Source organism: Sorex araneus, chromosome 4 (genome assembly GCF_027595985.1).
Source record: "Sorex araneus isolate mSorAra2 chromosome 4, mSorAra2.pri, whole genome shotgun sequence".
Classification (NCBI taxonomy): domain Eukaryota; kingdom Metazoa; phylum Chordata; class Mammalia; order Eulipotyphla; family Soricidae; genus Sorex; species Sorex araneus.
Window position 1 is genome coordinate 99,105,530 of NC_073305.1, and position 15,216 is coordinate 99,120,745.

A 15,216-nucleotide genomic window follows, 5' to 3' on the forward strand; every position below is an offset into this window, starting at 1 on the left:
GAGTGGTCAGTTGACTTTATTTCACACGTCTCTAGTTCCCAGGCTAGTGCCTGTTTCAAAACTGCAGGTGAAACCAACAGGGACGGAACGGGAAGCCACCCAGTCACTATTATTCCCACTTTCCAAAGTCCGGTCAGCAAGACCAAAGGCAAAGTCGCAAGTGAAAAGTCACTTCGAGCGAAGGACTTTCTCGGATGCTTCCGGGAGATCAGCAGCCTCACTCGCGTCTCAGAAGCTGGGAAGCCCCCAGCGGGCAATGCGAGGTGCCTTTAAGAAATCACCCGGGAGAGAGAAGAGCCCTGCGCGCGAAGCCGGGCGACTGGCCTCCGGGGGAAGCATGACGCATGCGCAGCGCCCGGCGCCTAAGTTCCTTCCTGCGGCGCCACCCGGAAGCCTCGGCTTCGTCCCTCCACCCCTCCCCTCCCCCCTCGCCGGCTCGGGCGGTGCGTGCGGCGGGGCCGGCCCGGCGAGGAGGCGGGACACGTTGGCGCTGCCGCCGCCGCCGCCGCCGCCGCCGCGGCCGCCGCTCCACCTCCAGTTCCAGCTGCTGCCGCCGCGGCCGCCGCTTCCTGGGCTGAGTCCGCTGCGGTGTCGGCGGCACCAGGTGCTCGACCCGCCCGCCGGTCTCCTCGCCGCCCGGAGCTGCCCGACCCGCCGCCGAGATGGCGACGCGCTCCTGCCGGGAGAAGGCGCAGAAGCTCAACGAGCAGCACCAGCTCATCCTGTCCAAGCTGTTGAGGGAGGAGGACAACAAGTACTGCGCCGACTGCGAGGCCAAAGGTAGCGCGGCCGGCGTCGCCTCCCCCTGTCCCGGCCTCCCCGGCCCGGTGACCTTCCCGTCGCCCCGGCGCTGGGGGCGCCCGAGCGGACGCCGCGGCGGCGCGGGGCTCGGCCCTGAAGGGGAGGGCGAGCGCGGGGCTCGGGGGCTCCCTCCTTCCCCGCCGCGCCCGGCGCCCGGCGGCGGCGAGCGAGGTCGGGCCCGCGGGCGCCCTCCGTGGCCCCGACGGCCCCGGCGAAGGGAACTGAGCGGGGCCCGCGTCGCGATGCGAGCTCGGCCGGAGCCGGGCGGCGAGAGCGGCGCGGGGGCGCGGGCCTGGGCAGGGCTCGGGGCGCGAGTCGCGGCGGCGGTGGTGGGTGGGGGAGGTTTGCGCTCCTCCGGCCGCACCTTCCAGGTAGCGCTCCACGAGGGGTGGGGTCACCCGTGGGCCTCGGTTTCCGGCTCGACCCTCCTGCTGGCGCCTCCTTACCCCCCCACCCCCCACCCCCGAGGCTGGGCTCGGACGCTCGAGGTGGAGCAGGTAGAGCCGCACCTGCCTGACCACTTGACAGCTTTTATCCGAGAGCGTCTGACAGCTGCTGCTGCTCCCCGAGAGTACGCGGGGGGTGGGGGAATCCTTCTGGGGTGGGGGTTGGAGTTTGGATAAACATAATTATCATTATACTCGCGGTAAAGGGGTATTTTAAAAATTGAGAGATTAACCAGGGCGGGGAGGAATCCCCCGGCACGGGTCACCTGCTCAGTGGGCAGAGTCCCCCCTCCTCCACCCCAGAGTGTCGCTAGATTCTCTCGGACCCATTGATTAGGGAGAAGACCCGTTAACACGTCGAAGGGACATCTTCCGGATGCAAAAATGAAAAGGAATGAATTTCAGTTTGTTCAGAGGGAGGGCTTCTGCTTCGGGCCGAATCCGGCTATTTTTAGCCCCCTATGTTTGCGGGGGCTGGAGCTCTGATGGAGAGTTAAAAGTCTTCTCCGTAATTTCACGGGGGTGGGGTGGGGGGAAGACTTAAAGCAAACATTTTCATGGGATCTGGGAAAAAGATTTTGTCTGTCTGTGAATGGGGTTAGTTTTCTCGTAGGTGAGAACCGAGTAGTTCTCAGAAACGTGAGTCAGTCTCTTTGGGAATGTCATTCACGATTTCTGCACTGTTTGACCTAGACTTTTCCTGAAGCTTGACTGTGCTCCTTTAGTACTATGTACGTGAGTCATGTTTTAGTTCGGCTGATGATTTTAGTAATTTTGTCACACCGTCAGCAAAATTACTTCACTACTATGATAGGTACTGCGTTACAGTAAGATAAGACCCACCGGTTGCTGGAAGGTGTAGTAACTAGACCATTGCATGAAGCATGCTTAAGTATCAGCGGCTCAGTTAAGCTAACCTGAGTCTGCATAACCTTTCAGCTGATGAGCTATTTTGCCTGATTATTGCAGTTACAGTGATCTGAGATTAATCGATACTGTGTATAGTTTTGGGGGGCTACTCTTCTCTATTGAGGTTTATTGGCTCACTCATCACTGGAGTAATAAAGCATTGAAAAATGGGCCTTTGGAAGGTGAGATTTTGGAAGGAGCTGAAATTTTAAAGTTTGAGTTTTGAGTCATAACTCACATGGTTAAGTAACGATCCAGGATTTGATCTGTTCATTGAAAATGCAATGAGTTTCAGATATTTCATTATTTTATATATAGAAATATTTGAGAAATTTTACTGTGATTCCTCAAAAAAAAAAAGGAACCTTATTCCACTGATTCAGATTCCACTGACTTTGTAAAATAACTTTTTTTTCACTTTGTAAAATAACATAGGTTTTAAAAAACTATTTACCACATGCTAATTTTTGGGAGGCGGTAAGAGGAGGAATTGAATTCTCTATTTACTGGCTAATTAGGACAGACATTTTTCGTATTTTGACTGGAGAAATAGGGAGCATTGGAATTACTATTTGTATTGCTGCTGAGGTCATTAGATACACATTAAATAAATGTGCTTTTTAGTTTCATTTTGTTCGGGCTTTTGGTTATGGGCTTACTAGTGGAGGAAGTGGGAGAGAAGAATAAGAATTCTTGGGTGCACCTCAGTGAAGGCACGAACTCTGCGATACCAGAAAGATCATTACTTTTTTCCTTGTTGCTAAATCCAGAATGTTGTTAAAATGATCATCTAAATTATTCTATTGTTTTATCAGCATCTTTCAGGAAGAAATAATCAGTTATTTACACTGATTTAGGCTTGATTTCATAGTTCTAATAATTGAAAAATTTTATAAAATTAGACTTCTGTGTTGACAAATTTAAATATGTCTTGTAAAGTTTTTGCATCTTTGATATAGTTGAATCTAATTTTTTTGAGTTCTCAGTAGAATTTGTGGTATGTCATGTGATTCTGGATTTTCAGTATATGCCATGTCAGATAGTAAATGTATAAGTATACCATATCAGATAGTAAATGTAGGTAGGATTTTTTTCCCCTTTTGGTTTTTGGGCCACACTTGGCAATACTCAGGCCTTAATCCTGGGTACTGAACAGGGATCTGGCCAGGATTAGCGCTCCGGATTTACTCTTGGCCCAAGCTCAGAGATCCTGGTGGGACTGGGGGTAATCATAATGGGTGCTGTGGATTAAACCCAAGTTGCTGCATACAAGGCTTGTGCCTTACCTGCTGAACTCTCTTTTTTGGCTCAAGGTAGGAAAATCTGATAAAATGTATCTTTCAAAAAAGACTTGCTAAGGATCTTATTCTAATACTCAAGTTGTCTCATCTCATAATCCATCAAGCTCTTCATGCATTTTGAAGCTATTTCTCAGTTAACTCAATCTCTTTTTGTCTTTTAAGAATATTCCCTCTTTGCTCTTTGAGAACAATTACCAAAACTAAAATCTAGTCTGGATACTACCTTTTTGGTGTGAGAGTTATATCAGTTGTATTTAAATGTCTTTTTACTGAGTCAGTAGTGTGCGTTTCTGGAATAGACTGTTTAGGAGGGAGGAGGGTTAGCTATTGTAGCAGTCAGTTTCCTGGTCCTGATCCTGCTCTCACCAAGTCTGTTGAGCAACTGGAGAATAAGAACAGGCAGATGGAGCTCTGCTTCCTGTCCTGGCCTTGTTCGTGACTCCGTGGGAGTTTTTAAAGCAGTTTTATTGGTTATAAGGTTGTGTTATTGTGGAGCAGTGAGGGTATAGAGACCTTTGCCAATCTAAACTTTAGTATTTGATCTACAATTACACCTACAATTAATACTATCTTGGCTACTTGAGTATGTGTTAGTTGGCATGAAATTGTGTGTCATTTCCAATAAGTTTTGCTCTAGTTGCGAATCATGTTTTTGAATCTTAGGGATTGTTCCACCCATCTGGTAGAAAAATTAAGGTCCTTGCTTATATTACTCATTTCTTCATGCTATAAATCTTGAGGGGACACTGTAAAGTACTGTACTTTTGCATCTAAAAGCATTTGTATGAACTAACCGAGTTTATTTAAGGGGAACTGCATTTTTGTAAGTGAATAATTCTAAAATATTGTACTAAATGTTAATGTTTTCAGGAAGTGTACCACCTTCTACGTATTTGAAACTGATGTTCCCCTTGTAACCTGACTGTTGTCCATTGGTGGTCTTCATAGTTTCTAGAATGCTTTCACAAGACCTTTGTGCTGTTCTTTTGCTTCTGTGTTCTCTATGAAATTTTCACCTAATCAGTTTTACCTGTCTTCGGGTTTCTGTTTAAATGTCCTATTTTTTTTTTTTTTTTGGCTTTTTGGGTCACACCCGGCAATGCTCAGGGCTGACTCCTGGCTCTGCACTCAGGAATCACTCCTGGTGGTGCTCGGGGATCCATATGGGATGCTGGGAATCGAACCCGGGTTGGTTGCATGCAAGGCAAATGTCCTACCCTCTGTACTATCGCTCCAGCCCCTAAATGTCCTCTTAAAGGTACTGTTTCTCTGTGATCTTCCCAGATTGGTTTAGGCTTCTATATCCACATATAAGACACAGTCTGAATCTTTTATTACACTTGCCACAATTATAATTATGCATTATTTGGGTAATTATTGGGTAATCTGTGTTCCTGTTGGATTATAGTTGTAAGGGAGGAGACCTTGTCTGTCTTTGTTTTTTAGTTTATATCCCCAGCCCATGGCACAATGTGTGACATACATGTCAATGTGACTCTGCAGATAACCTTTTGAGTGAATGAATGTAGGTAAGTACAGTACCACAAGCAAGCAGCAGGATATGTGAAAGTGAATATGCATGTAGGGTTGTGTAGTGATCTTGTTGGGAAAGCTTTACAGGAGCCTTGTTTGAGCTAGATTCTGAAGGTAGAGAAGGATTTCACCAGATCAAGAGGGAATTGAAGGACACAGTAAATTGTCCATCCAAAATATAGGTATATAAAGTAAGATACTAGGTTTCCCATGGATAAGCTTTATTTAAGCATGATCACATTTGGTGGTAGCAGGTCAGAGGAAGAATTAGAATGGTAGAAGATTATAGGCAATTTCACTAGCTTCAGTAGTAATCTAAACCCTAGCTTCTTAAATTGGATCACAACCCCACATGGGGTTTCATACCTAAATGTGAGGGTCATGAAAATTTTGCTGTAAAATAAATTTTTGATTTATTATTAGTAACTCTTTGACTTGTATACCTATTTTATTTATTTTTGTAAGGTTTTGCTCCACAACTGGTTGTATTCAGGGCTTGCTCATGACTCTGCACTCAGGGATCACTCCTGGTTGGGCTCAGGGGACCACATGGGGTGCTTGGGATTGAGTCGATTATAGGCAAGGCAAGCATTATACCCATTGTCCTATCTCGCCAGCCTTTGTATACCTATTTATTTATTAATTTTTGCTTTTGGGTCACACCCAGCGATGCACAGGGGTTACTCCTGGCTCTGCACTCGGGAATTACTCCTGGCGGTGCTCAGGGGACCATATGGGATGCTGGGAATCGAACCCGAGTTGGCTGTGTGCAAGGCAAATGCCCTCACAAGTGGAAAAGATTTAAGAAGTCCTGATCTAAACAAGTTGCTGTACTAAATTTCAGTACACTGTAAGTCAGGATGTAGAATAGACAACAGCACCTTAGTTTTAGATACAAGGAGTAGTTCAAGAACTAAGGTACTTAAAGCATCACTGGAAGGCTAGAAAAGCAAAAATCAGGGAGCCACTGCTATACTCCTGGTTTCGGGGCCTTTGCTACCACAGCCCTAGCTGCTTTTTACCCATAGATCTGACAAACTAGGATGCTGATTGCTGCAACCATTACATATTTAATAGACATTTTTGTCAGTAACATTTCCTTAATTTAGGAAGATGGCCTTTGACACCACATAAAGTAAAAATTGACAGACCTATGCCTTTTAGGCCTGTAAATAGTAAATAGTTTAATAGTCTTTAGTAAATTTGAAACAGAGGCTTTGAGACCCAATCCAATGAGGGTCCACTGTAGGCCCTCATCCAATCCACTGTAGACAGTGAAGATGGAGAACTAAAAAAAAAAAAGTACATGGTATTTATAAGTTTTTATATAAGTCTACTTAAAAGTAAGGTTCACCTTGAGGAACTGGTATTTATGATAGTGCATATATGGTAAATTCACACTAACAAAGATTTGTGATTATAACACATTTAAATATAACTGACAGTTTAAGTTTCTTTAATTTTCAGGGAACTGAAGAGATAATGCAGGGTTAAGTGCTTGCCTTTCATCCTGCTGATCTTGGTTTGAACCCTAGCACCACATATGGTCCTCCATACACCACTAGGTTCACTCCTGAGTGCAGAGGTAGGAATGGCTCCTGAGCACCATTGGGTATAGCATTGCCCCTTCCTCCGCCCCACATGCTAGACTGATAGGCTTGTTTGTACTTATTATTATTTTTTAGCTTGCATAGTGTGCGTGCATACACACACATACACACACATGTATTTAAATTTTTATTAAAAACACCATGATTTACAAAGTTGTTCATTATACAGTTGTTTAAAGCATTTAGTGTTCCAACACCACAAGTGTGCCCTTCCCTCCACCAGTGTCTGTAGTTTCCCTCCCAACCCCAACCTGGCCCCTTAGACAAATAACAAATTTACTTTATATTTGTTCCAACAAAACTTGTTGGAACACTTGAAGAAATGGCAGATAGAAGATCAAAAAATCAGTAAGAGCCAATTTTTTTTATTATTATGATTTTAACCTATGTAAATAAGGAAATTAAAACCATTTAATACAATGTAGAAAGATGCCTATCCTTGTTTACATAAGGAAGTTTTCAATTCTGGAATCTAAAGCATATTGCATTGAATTTTATTTTATATTTGGATCTCACTATGGTAATAATCATATCTTACCTGTCATTAATAAACTTAAAAAAAATTCTGTGCCAGTATATTTTGGATTTTACATAAAATAGGTAAGGCCTACATGTGTAAAGTTTTCCCCTACACTTTATATAAACTCCATGGTTTTACAGAGTTGTTCCTGATGATTTGTTACAGTCATTCAGTATTCCAACACCAATCCCACTACCATTATCACCTTTCTTCTACCATTGTCTCCAAATTTCCCAGCCACCCCTCAAACCTGCCCCCATAGCAGGTCCACAATAATTTATTTTATATTGCTTGTTATCAATAATTTGCTAACAGAATGATAGAAAAGTATTTCCTTAGAAGAAAATTAGTGTAAATTTTTGTATCTCGCCATGGAGACTTAAGTCCTTGTATGAAAGATTATTAAGTTGTTGTTACAGGTTCAGCATTCTATGTTTGTGTTTGGACTGGTTTCTTCTGCATTACATCCCATTCAATTTGGTACGCTAATATTGGTATATCAGTTTTGTAGAGTTTGGAGATGTCCAAGGAGATCCAGAATTTTTAACTGGGTGATACAGCTGGAGTTAAATATTTAACTGGATGGTGGCTTTTGAGTGTGGACATGACTCCTAGGGCTTCTGGAAGTACAAAGAGCTGGGGGGAATTAGTCCATCCCAACTCTGAGAAAGCTTGAAGATTTCAATCACAGAGACCCACAATCTGAATTTTTTGGCAGGTTAATTTCTAGGTGAGATTTGTCCTGAGACCATGGAGTCCAGCTGGAGGCAGCGATTTTGGAGTGTGGGAGCTAGCAGCTACTGGGAACTCTGTTTGAAAGGTCACTGGGTTGACCCGTCCCTCTCTGGATTACCCTAGATGTTTCAGCCATAAGGGAGTGTCCAAAATTTTTTTTGCTACTGATTGATCTCTTTCCAGATTTCTTTATGAGCCTGTGGAGCAAGGATGGTAGATGAGTTTACCTGATGGCACTGGAGGTGGTTCTGCTTGTTTGTTTGTATACTTTCGATTATCATAAAGTTTTCCCTTGTGATTATGTACAGTCGAATGGAAACCAGTGACTTCCCATAAATTAAATTCGTAGGGGCTAGAGAGAATGATACAGTGTGTAAGGTGTTTATCTTGCATGTAGAGGACCTGGGTGTGGGCCCCAGTACCCCATTATAACCTCCTGAACCCACCCAGAGTAATCCCTGAGCACAGAACCAGAAGTAAACCCTTAGCACACCTGGGTGTAGCCTGAAAAAGCAAAAACAAATAAACTCGTAAATCCTGATTGCTGAGGTTGGGAGATAGCTGGAGGACTGGAGTGCTTGGAGTGGATGCTAGGCTCCAAGTTCAGTTGGTCGCATTGTTTGCTTCCACTCCTCACAGCAGTGGTGGTTCCCAAGCACCACCGTGGTAGACCTGGTGGCCCCCAGTACCCCTGGTCCAAGCAGCACTATATTGCTAGGCCTGAGCACTGAACAGTCAGTTGGTCAACATAGCCAGGTCAGGTCTTGCACGACTGACCCTTGGGCCTACTTTAAAGAGTTCTGGGAGTACTTGAGTTCTCCTCCCATTTTCCCCCAAATTAAATAACAAGATTTTGGGTTGCGTGTTGTCAACCTGTTTTCTCTTCCAGATCTTTTCTTTAAGCACAAAGTAAACTTCATATATATGTGTGTGTCTGTATATGTATGCATATAAGCACATACACTTCATTTATTGACTATAAGGACTTGCATTTATAATTTTAAAGCAACTCATTTGCCTTTTCTGACATTCCAGTCTTTTATAAATTCAAGCTTTTTAATATAGCTGCTGCTACTAGTACTACTACTGGATTTTTCACTGAATGGAATCAACTCATCCACCCTTTCACCCTGCCCCTCATTTCTCCACAGAAGAGAAAAAACATTTAGAGGCCCATTTGTGAATGCTTTATGTTCTAACCACCGTAAAGAGGTGATTTAACAAACAGCATTTTTGTTGCTAAATCAATTTCTACTCGACACTGCAAAGATTAAGTATCATGTAAGATACTGTTGTATGTGCTAAAATTTTTTAGTATATAGACTATAATCTTATCCAGACCTGAAATGATGATTAGTAAATTTAAACCTACGTATAAACTATAGAGTTACCAAAGGTTTAGTTATAGGAGAGCTCACTGTAAGATTGGAAGTTCAGAGTTAGTAAATTAGTAAATAAGTAATAGTATTGCATATTAATTTTCTTGTCAGGCACTGGGAAATGAAATTAGTCCATTTAATATTCAGAACAACCTTTTGAGGTAGGTAATACTATACTCATTTACAGATAAGGAAGTTGAGATATCCAGATTTAATTTCTCCAAGACTGTCACCGAGCAGTGGTAAGCCAGGAATATTTTTTCTTTAAAAAGTTTATATTTTTATTTTTGAGACTTGCCCTCTGGAGCCTGTCTTCTTCCGTGAACATGTATCTATCTGTGTTTCTTTGCTTGCTTCTTACTCTTTCAAGCTCATGTTCTCTATAGAACACACATGACTTTCTTTCTTCCCTGCTCACATCTTTCTAGTTTTGTTCAATAAATCCTGCTTCACCACAAAAAAAAAATAAATAAAATAAAATTGGGGGGGAGCTCAGCTAGCTACTTGTGTACCTTGGACCAAGGGTGGTCTGGGCCTGACTGTATTCCAGGAAGACTCATCCTCTTTGACCTACTGTGTGGTTTCACTGGGGACAACATGGAACAGTGAGTGAGGACAGAGACACCCATCTAGCCAGTCAGATCTACTCAGTCAGCCCTGGCAATCAGTGTGACAGATGTCACAGTCAGATCTCCCTCATATCCCCCTATATTTTTTGTTTTTTTTTTTTTGAATAGCTACTGTTTATCAGGCACTGTCTATGTAGGATCTAGGGATAAAGTATGCAGTGGGTAGATAAGGTCCATGTTCTGAAGGAACTACTAGTTTATTGCTCTTTAGTAGTCTGTTGGAAGCCTGGCTTGGTTGGCTTTTAGTTGATATCAGGGAATTTGGACTATTAGGGGCTATTACTTACCTAAGAGATTCATATTTAAACTGTACTAACATGGGTTTGCTGTGAATATTGGCATAGTTTTCTATGGAATTTAGAATTTCTGTGAAATAAATACTGGAATATGTGTATGTGGTAGTTTCATGTGTCTCTTGAATCTCTCCTGCCCCCTGCCTCTGAGTCTCTAGTGAGCTTTTCTGGTTAAAATCATTTTATATTGCTCAGAAATTATTACTGGCAGAAGTATCAGTCTGTCAGGGCAGCTCTGCTTGAAGCAGAGACGCCTTGACATTGTACCTTTATTTTGCTGGAAGGAGTAAGGAGTAATAAAAGTTTGGTTTTTAGGACACCTGTTAGCAAATTATCAAACTTTAGGGTGGTTTCAGTACTCTCTTAACAAAATGAACTTGGGATCATCATCAAGCCTTTATACTCTTTAAACAAATTCACCTGTAATATTTTTATAGTTACCCCAGACCACATAATGTAAGTCACAGAAATATTTCTCACAATATTTGGAGTCTTTTTGTTTGAAAAGTTTACTTTTTTTAAAATGCTTTCATGACATAATTAGAATAACGTGAAAGACATCACTTTATATTAGCTACTAAATCCAATACCTCTTTTATTCATGATTTTATAGGATTTATAGGTCATTAAATTTTCAGTTAAAAATTTATCAATTAGTGGCTGAAGCGATAGCACAGTGGGTAGGGTCTTTGCCTTGCATGTGGCCAACCCGGGTTCGAATCCCAGCATCCCATATGGTCCCCTGAGCACCGCCAGGAGTAATTCCTGAGTGAAGAGCCAGGAGTAACCCCTGTGTATTGCTGGGTGTGACTCAAAAAGAAAAAAAAATTATCAATTAGTTATTTTCTGCTCAAGATGTTGGGTAGACTTAGGTCATTTCTGAATAGCATTTTACAGTATACTATATTAAAATTATTTGATAATAATATTTTACTTAAAACAGTTTAGTAAGATTAGAAATAGATAACTGATTTCACTTTTATATGTATATTGAATGGCCAGTATAAGGATTCTGAATTCCCAAAAGGGAGAGAATTATAAAGCATTCTAATAATTGCCCATATTTTCTGTCCTCCTCACCTTCTCTCCCATATCCCCTGCCTTTAGTATTTGTTATCCATTCCAAGAGGTACTCTTAGATGAGAGTGCTTTTCAAGGACTAATGATCATATTAAACCTGAACTTAAAAAAAGAAAGGGAGTTAAAATTCTGTGGGAAATCATATTTAGGGAGCTTCATGTTTTTTTATTTTAGTGGGAGAGCAGAGATCACTCCAGAGGGTGCTGGAGATTAACTCTAGATTTACCATGTGCAGGACAAATGCCCCACTTCTTGCTACACTATCTCTGAGCCTAAACTTCATCTTTTAATATAAGAAAATTAAATTAATTAGAAATTGATGTCCTAATTTTTTACTTTGGGGGGGGGCGTTCATGCATTTCTCTCTCAAAAGTTGTCCTCAGTGACAACAGTAGTGTTTTTCTTAGCGCTTCACACCATGCACTGGGTTAATTAACTGATACATGGTAAAACTAAAAGTGGATAAAACTAATACAGAAGTTACATTTGTAAAAATTGGCCAAAGAGATAATTGGGTATTACTACACATGTGAATTTGATCCCAGCTATAGCTACGCAACCTGTCCTTGCCTCCCCCCCCCCCATCTTCCCCCCCAGTCTACCAGGTGTGCTACTTGGTTGCTTCTGAGTACTGCCAGATCTGAGTACTCTATTGCTGAACACAAGCACTAAACCATAATTCCCCCACTAAGGTGGAGAACTTCTGTGAGTGGCCAGAAGTACCACTAGGTATGACTCTTATTTAAGAAACTAAAAAATGTCTGGAGAAAATACAGAACATTTTTGGGATAAGAGGTTAGACAAAGATTTCATATATAGTAGAGAGAAACACAAGCCTTTAAAATAAAATTGAGGAAATGGACTATATCAGAGTTAAAAACTTTCACTTTCTAAACAACAATGTTAGAAAACAGAAAAAGAAAGTCAAGGATTGGGAGATAATATTTTATGTGATAGGGACTTCATTCAGAATATGTAAAGTTTTTTAACTTAATTGTTAGATAAAATAAAACTAGCACTTAAAATTTTTTAGAGCTACTTTATTTGTAAATAGTAAAACACTGGAAATAATCCTTAGTGTTCATCATTTAGTGAATGGAGTAAGAAATGCGGAATGCTCGTATAATAGAATAATACTTTGCAGTATAGACAAGTAGCTTAGTGATGCAGTCACATGTGTGAGTCTCAATATGCTTAGTTTTAACAATCCATACACAAAAGACTCTGATTTCAGTGCTATGGAATTCTAGAAAGGGAAAATTTACGGGAATAGAACATTGATAAGTGGTTGCTAGAGCTAGGGAAAAGAGTATTTATCTTTTTCAAAAGTGAAATACCATACCAGTATCCTGTTTTGTTTGAACATAGACAAGATACACATTCTGAAAGTTATCTTCCTCTGCTATGAAAATAAATGTGATGGTTCGAATAAAGACTTTGCAGAAGTAATACTCTCCTTGATCCTGACTTAAAGGATGAAGAATTCTAGTGACTTTAAAAAAAAATCTATTTTAATACTAATGAGTACTCAAAAAAAGTGGAAATTGCTTAACTTTTTAATTTTAATTTATTTATATTGAGGAGTTATGTACTAGAAATTTTGAATTTATTATTCATCTTACAGCCTAGTTCTCCCTCTCGGAGAACCTGGCAAGCTACAGAAAGCTTCCTGCCCACATGGGAGAGCCTGGCAAGCTCCCTGTGGTGTATTTATATGCCAAATACAGCAACAATGATGGGTCTCATTCTACTGACCCTGAAAGAGCCTCTAATGTGACACCTTTGGGAAGGACGAATAAAGAGAGACTGCTAAGGATGAACGGACATGTTACTGGGCCCGCTTGAGCAAATCGACGATCAATGGGATGATAGTGATAGAGGAGTTGTGTGATACAATATGCAGCCCTTAAACTCCTTAGGTCAGCTTTAGTTTTTTTAAATTTTTGGGTGATCTAGGGTACGGAAATTTTTACCAGGTACTTACTATGATTTTTGACTTGTGATGACAATAGAGTCTGTTGGTAAGATTGTTATATTATTAACATATATAATATATATGTTAATATGTGTAATATATATTATTAACAAAAAGAATAGCACTTAAGTATTGTAAGTATTTACATTGTAAGCTTTACAACTTTTTGGTAATGTGATATTAGGAAGCTAGTTTTCTAACATTGTCTTTAATTAAGTGAAAGTTTTTAACTCTGATATAGTCCATTTCCTCAATGGCTAGTGGCCACTTTCTATGACTTGGAAATCATTGGTGGGAAAATTCAAATCACGGTAACCCAACCTGCAACCTTTATTTACAGAGTGAGTCTTAATTTGTTGAAATTTGCTTCCAGCTTAGTAAACTGCAGCAGGACTGTGCCTACTAAAATGTGTTCCTGAAAGTAGCAAAATTAGGATCATGGTTGTTTTTTTTAAATGTTAGTGAAATAATAACTCAACTTTTATTCTAGCTTGTCATTTTTTTCAAGTTCTGTGCAATTTTGGGCAGCACCTGTTAGTGTATATATAATGAGAACCTCAGCACAAGGGTTGTTGGACAAATAGGGCATTTTCATTGCGTCCCATTTAGCATCCTCTTAGTGGATTAAAGGTATTCTTTATGATACGAAAAATTTTTTTAAAAGTTGTTTGTGATGATTTAATACATTCAATATTCCAACACCAATCCCATATGAGAGTCAGCCTGGCACAGGGTCTGGAGGCATTTCTGCAGTTTGTTGGGCTCTTCTGAGATTTATTTATGAGTCTGTAGGGTCGTAGTTTTATTAATCATTTACTGCAGCTTCTTGAAATCTGTTGAAAGGATTAAAATTATTTTATGATTATGTGATCAGATATATGTCCTATGTCAGATATATCACATATATGTGATCAGTTATATGTCCTATGTCAGATATAAGTCCTATGTCATAGATTTGAAAAGATTTCCTGATTATTTTAATGTCTTTCAGTTAAATGAGTTTTTCTTTTTTCTTTTTTTTTTCGTTTTTGGGTCACACCCAGCGATGCTCAGGGGTTACTACTGGCTTTGCACTCAGTAATTACTCCTGGCAGTGCTTGGGAGACCATATGGGATGCCAGGGATCGAACCTGGGTCAGCCGCGTGTAAAGCAAATGCCCTACACGCTGTGCTATCGCTCTGGCCCTGAGTTTTGCTTTCTTAATATGCTTTTTTTTTTAGCATCAGTATTGTATGATAAAATAGGATTTCTGTGACATTTTTGTTTTTATTCTTTACTGTTGAGTAATACTCCTTTTTCCCCCCCCCATCTCAACTGTTTGCAGCACCCCCCACCCTTTCAGCCAGGGGCTTATGATAGTAGGAATATATGTGATTAGATAAATCATGATAGAATCGTGTATCACACCTAAAGGCAGATTATGAAGCTTGAATTTTAAATCATATCTTATATAACTGTTTTGCTCTAGACTCAGCTTTGGCTTTCAAATCCTGTTTTGCTCTAGAATCAGCTTTGACTTTCAAATCCCTTAAAATATTATACATGACACTTATATTTACACCAATGCATTGATATTCTTATAACTATTTGACTTCCATAGTTCACAATAAATGGGATTTAAAATCAAGTACAAGTTTTGGATAGTGAAAGAAATGATGAAAATAAAGACACAACCTGTTGTTTGGGAGAAAATATTTTCACACCATGCATCTGGAAAGGGTTAATATCCAAGATATATAAAGCACTCACAAAATTCACCAACTACAAAATAAGCAGCCTCATCAGAAAGTGGGGACATGAGTCTGGAGGGAGAGTTCAGTGGGTAAGGTGCTTCTCTTACACATGGCTGACCTGGGATCCTTGGCACTCCTTATGGTGTCAAGAGTAAGCCCTGAGCACTACTGGATGTTGCCCCCCCCATTAAAACAACCCAGTCTCCTCCCCACAAAACGCAAAACAAAACCAACACAACACAACACACACACGCACACATACACACACAAA

General features: G+C 40.8%; 1 protein-coding gene across 4 annotated transcripts in view; it reads left to right on the plus strand.

The window, feature by feature from the left end:
* The first annotated feature begins 421 nt into the window (after positions 1-421).
* Positions 422-15,216, plus strand: part of SMAP1 (small ArfGAP 1) — a 132,903-nt gene continuing 118,108 nt past the window's right edge. For 2 of the 4 annotated variants that reach the window (XM_055134708.1, XM_055134710.1), the window contains exon 1: positions 422-780. In XM_055134708.1, the coding sequence (XP_054990683.1) occupies positions 663-780 (118 nt within the window). In that variant the 5' untranslated portion in view covers positions 422-662. The remainder of the gene's footprint in view (positions 781-15,216) is intronic. The other 2 variants (XM_055134707.1, XM_055134709.1) reach the window with 1 other exon arrangement.